The 2,118-nt window shown below is 39.1% G+C and overlaps 1 protein-coding gene across 1 annotated transcript; it reads right to left on the minus strand.

The window, feature by feature from the left end:
* Positions 1-37: 37 nt before the first annotated feature.
* Positions 38-1,273, minus strand: LOC119643208. Its single transcript, XM_038042552.1, has one exon. The coding sequence runs from the start codon at positions 546-548 to the stop codon at positions 165-167; it is 384 nt and encodes a 127-aa protein (XP_037898480.1). The 5' UTR covers positions 549-1,273; the 3' UTR covers positions 38-164.
* Between the last annotated feature and the right edge of the window lie 845 nt (positions 1,274-2,118).

Genomic DNA, 2,118 nt, shown 5'->3' on the forward strand with positions numbered 1-2,118 from the left:
AAAAAAACGTTCCCAACAAAAAAGAAAACTTGACATCCCAAAAAAAAAAATAAAACCAACGCCTACTTGTTTTCCTATATTTTCCCCCCAGACAAGATCAGACTTTGAGGAATGATGAAATCAATCGTCCAAATCTGATTCACAACGAAAAATGATCACAACCGTCACTGCTTACTATCTTTAGCATGATAAATTCCCACAACATTACCCTGCAGATCTTCCAACTCATAGCAGGAATTTCCAATTTTTCTTCGTATCCGAGCTTTGACAAGAACCGGTCCAAGTTTAGCGTTATAACATTTAACAAAGCTGGATTGTTTAAAATTTCTTCGGTAAACTTCTTGGCTTTCAACAAAATTCACCACCGTGGATCTTAAGTTGTAGCTCTTTACGTTTCTGTTAAATTGCGTTGCTCTTTGATGTTTAGTTAATCGTCTTGTTAACTGAACTGAATCCTCACGGGATAATCGTAATGGATAATCATCCAGAGGTTTAAGCTTCCGCAATAGGGAGTAAGCTTTACTGTTTGTAGCCATATTGACCAACATAATACCGTTCTTTACCGGTCGCAGAATGAATGCTCGACCTCAAAGCACAAGCTATACAACTCAGTTCTTCATCATAATTCTTCTGATCTGCATTCACATAAGACCTCATTGCTGTTACTAAAGTTTTGTTGACTCGTTCCGATGCATTGGCTTGAGGTGAATGAACTGCAGTGAAAATTTGTTTCACATTATAACGTGAAAGCAGAGATCTGAATTTCTTTGCAACGAATTGAGCTCCGTTATCCGTTACAACAGTCTTCGGCACTCCAAAGGTATGGAATACGTCTTCTTCTAAAAACTTACATGCCACCTCAGTATTGAGTCGCTTGACAGGTTTGATAAAAGGAAATTCGGAAAAGTGATCCAATACTACCAGTATTCCGATATTTCCCCTACGAGAGCGTGGATAAGGACCAACAAAATCGACATAAAGTCTTTGTAGAAACCGGTCTATGTCTGTCATTTTACCCATGGGTGGTCGGAGAATTTGCTTAGGATGCTTGTTAACTTTACAGGCTTCACAAGAGTTAATAAAGTCACGAACACTGATCACCATACCACCCCAATAATAGTATTTTCTCAAATTTTCCAAGATTTTATTCATTCCAGCGTCCGCAGCCAAACAATCTGCATGGGCACGCCATAATGCTCCTGAAGAACAGGAGCAGTACTTAACTTAGTTTTCAGCACATCGAATGCTTTCTGTGCTTCTGATGTCCAAAGGAACTTTCGTTTTGTCCCTGTAAGATCAGTCAACGGTGTCGAAATCATAGCGTAATCTCCAATGAACTTACGATACCAGCCAGTCACTCCCAAAAATCGGCTTACCTCTTTTATGGATTTCGGAATTGGAAAGTCTCGTATTGAAGAAATTTGCTCAGGATCGGTTCTTATCACTCCTTTTCCAATTATATAGCCTAGATATTTGATTTCTTCCATACAAAACTTGCCCTTTTCCACATTTATTGTTAATCCAGCTTCCCTAAATCTTTTTGCAACTAATTTCAATACCTCCAGATGATGAACAAATTCGTTCGAAACTATCAGCAAATCATCGAGATAAACGAAAACTTCTGTTTTCAACTCATTCGGGATAACTTTATCCATGAGTCTAGACATCGTTTGAGGTGCGTTGCATAAACCAAAAGGCATAACCGTAAATTGATACAGCGGACGACCTGGCACTGTGAAGGCGGTCTTTTCCTTAGATTCAGCATCCAGGGGAATCTGCCAAAAAGCATCTTTTAGATCTAATCCCGTAATAAACTTAGCTTTTGGTAGTCTGCTTAAGATACCGTCAATGAAAGGGAGAGGATAAGCATCTTTAACAGTCACCATATTAACTTTTCGACTATCGAGACAAAGTCGATTTTTGCAAGGTTTACGAACTAGAACTACGGGCGAGCTCCATGGACTAAGTGATTCCTCAATAACTCCTAGATTCAACATTCGATCTAACTCTTCATACATCATCTTTTCGATCGCAGGTGAAACAGGATAATGACGTTGCTTGATTGGCCGGCAATTACCAACATCGATTGAATGGGCAATAAGTTTAGTCTTTCCTAGT

Source organism: Glossina fuscipes, unplaced genomic scaffold (genome assembly GCF_014805625.2).
Source record: "Glossina fuscipes isolate IAEA_lab_2018 unplaced genomic scaffold, Yale_Gfus_2 58973, whole genome shotgun sequence".
Classification (NCBI taxonomy): domain Eukaryota; kingdom Metazoa; phylum Arthropoda; class Insecta; order Diptera; family Glossinidae; genus Glossina; species Glossina fuscipes.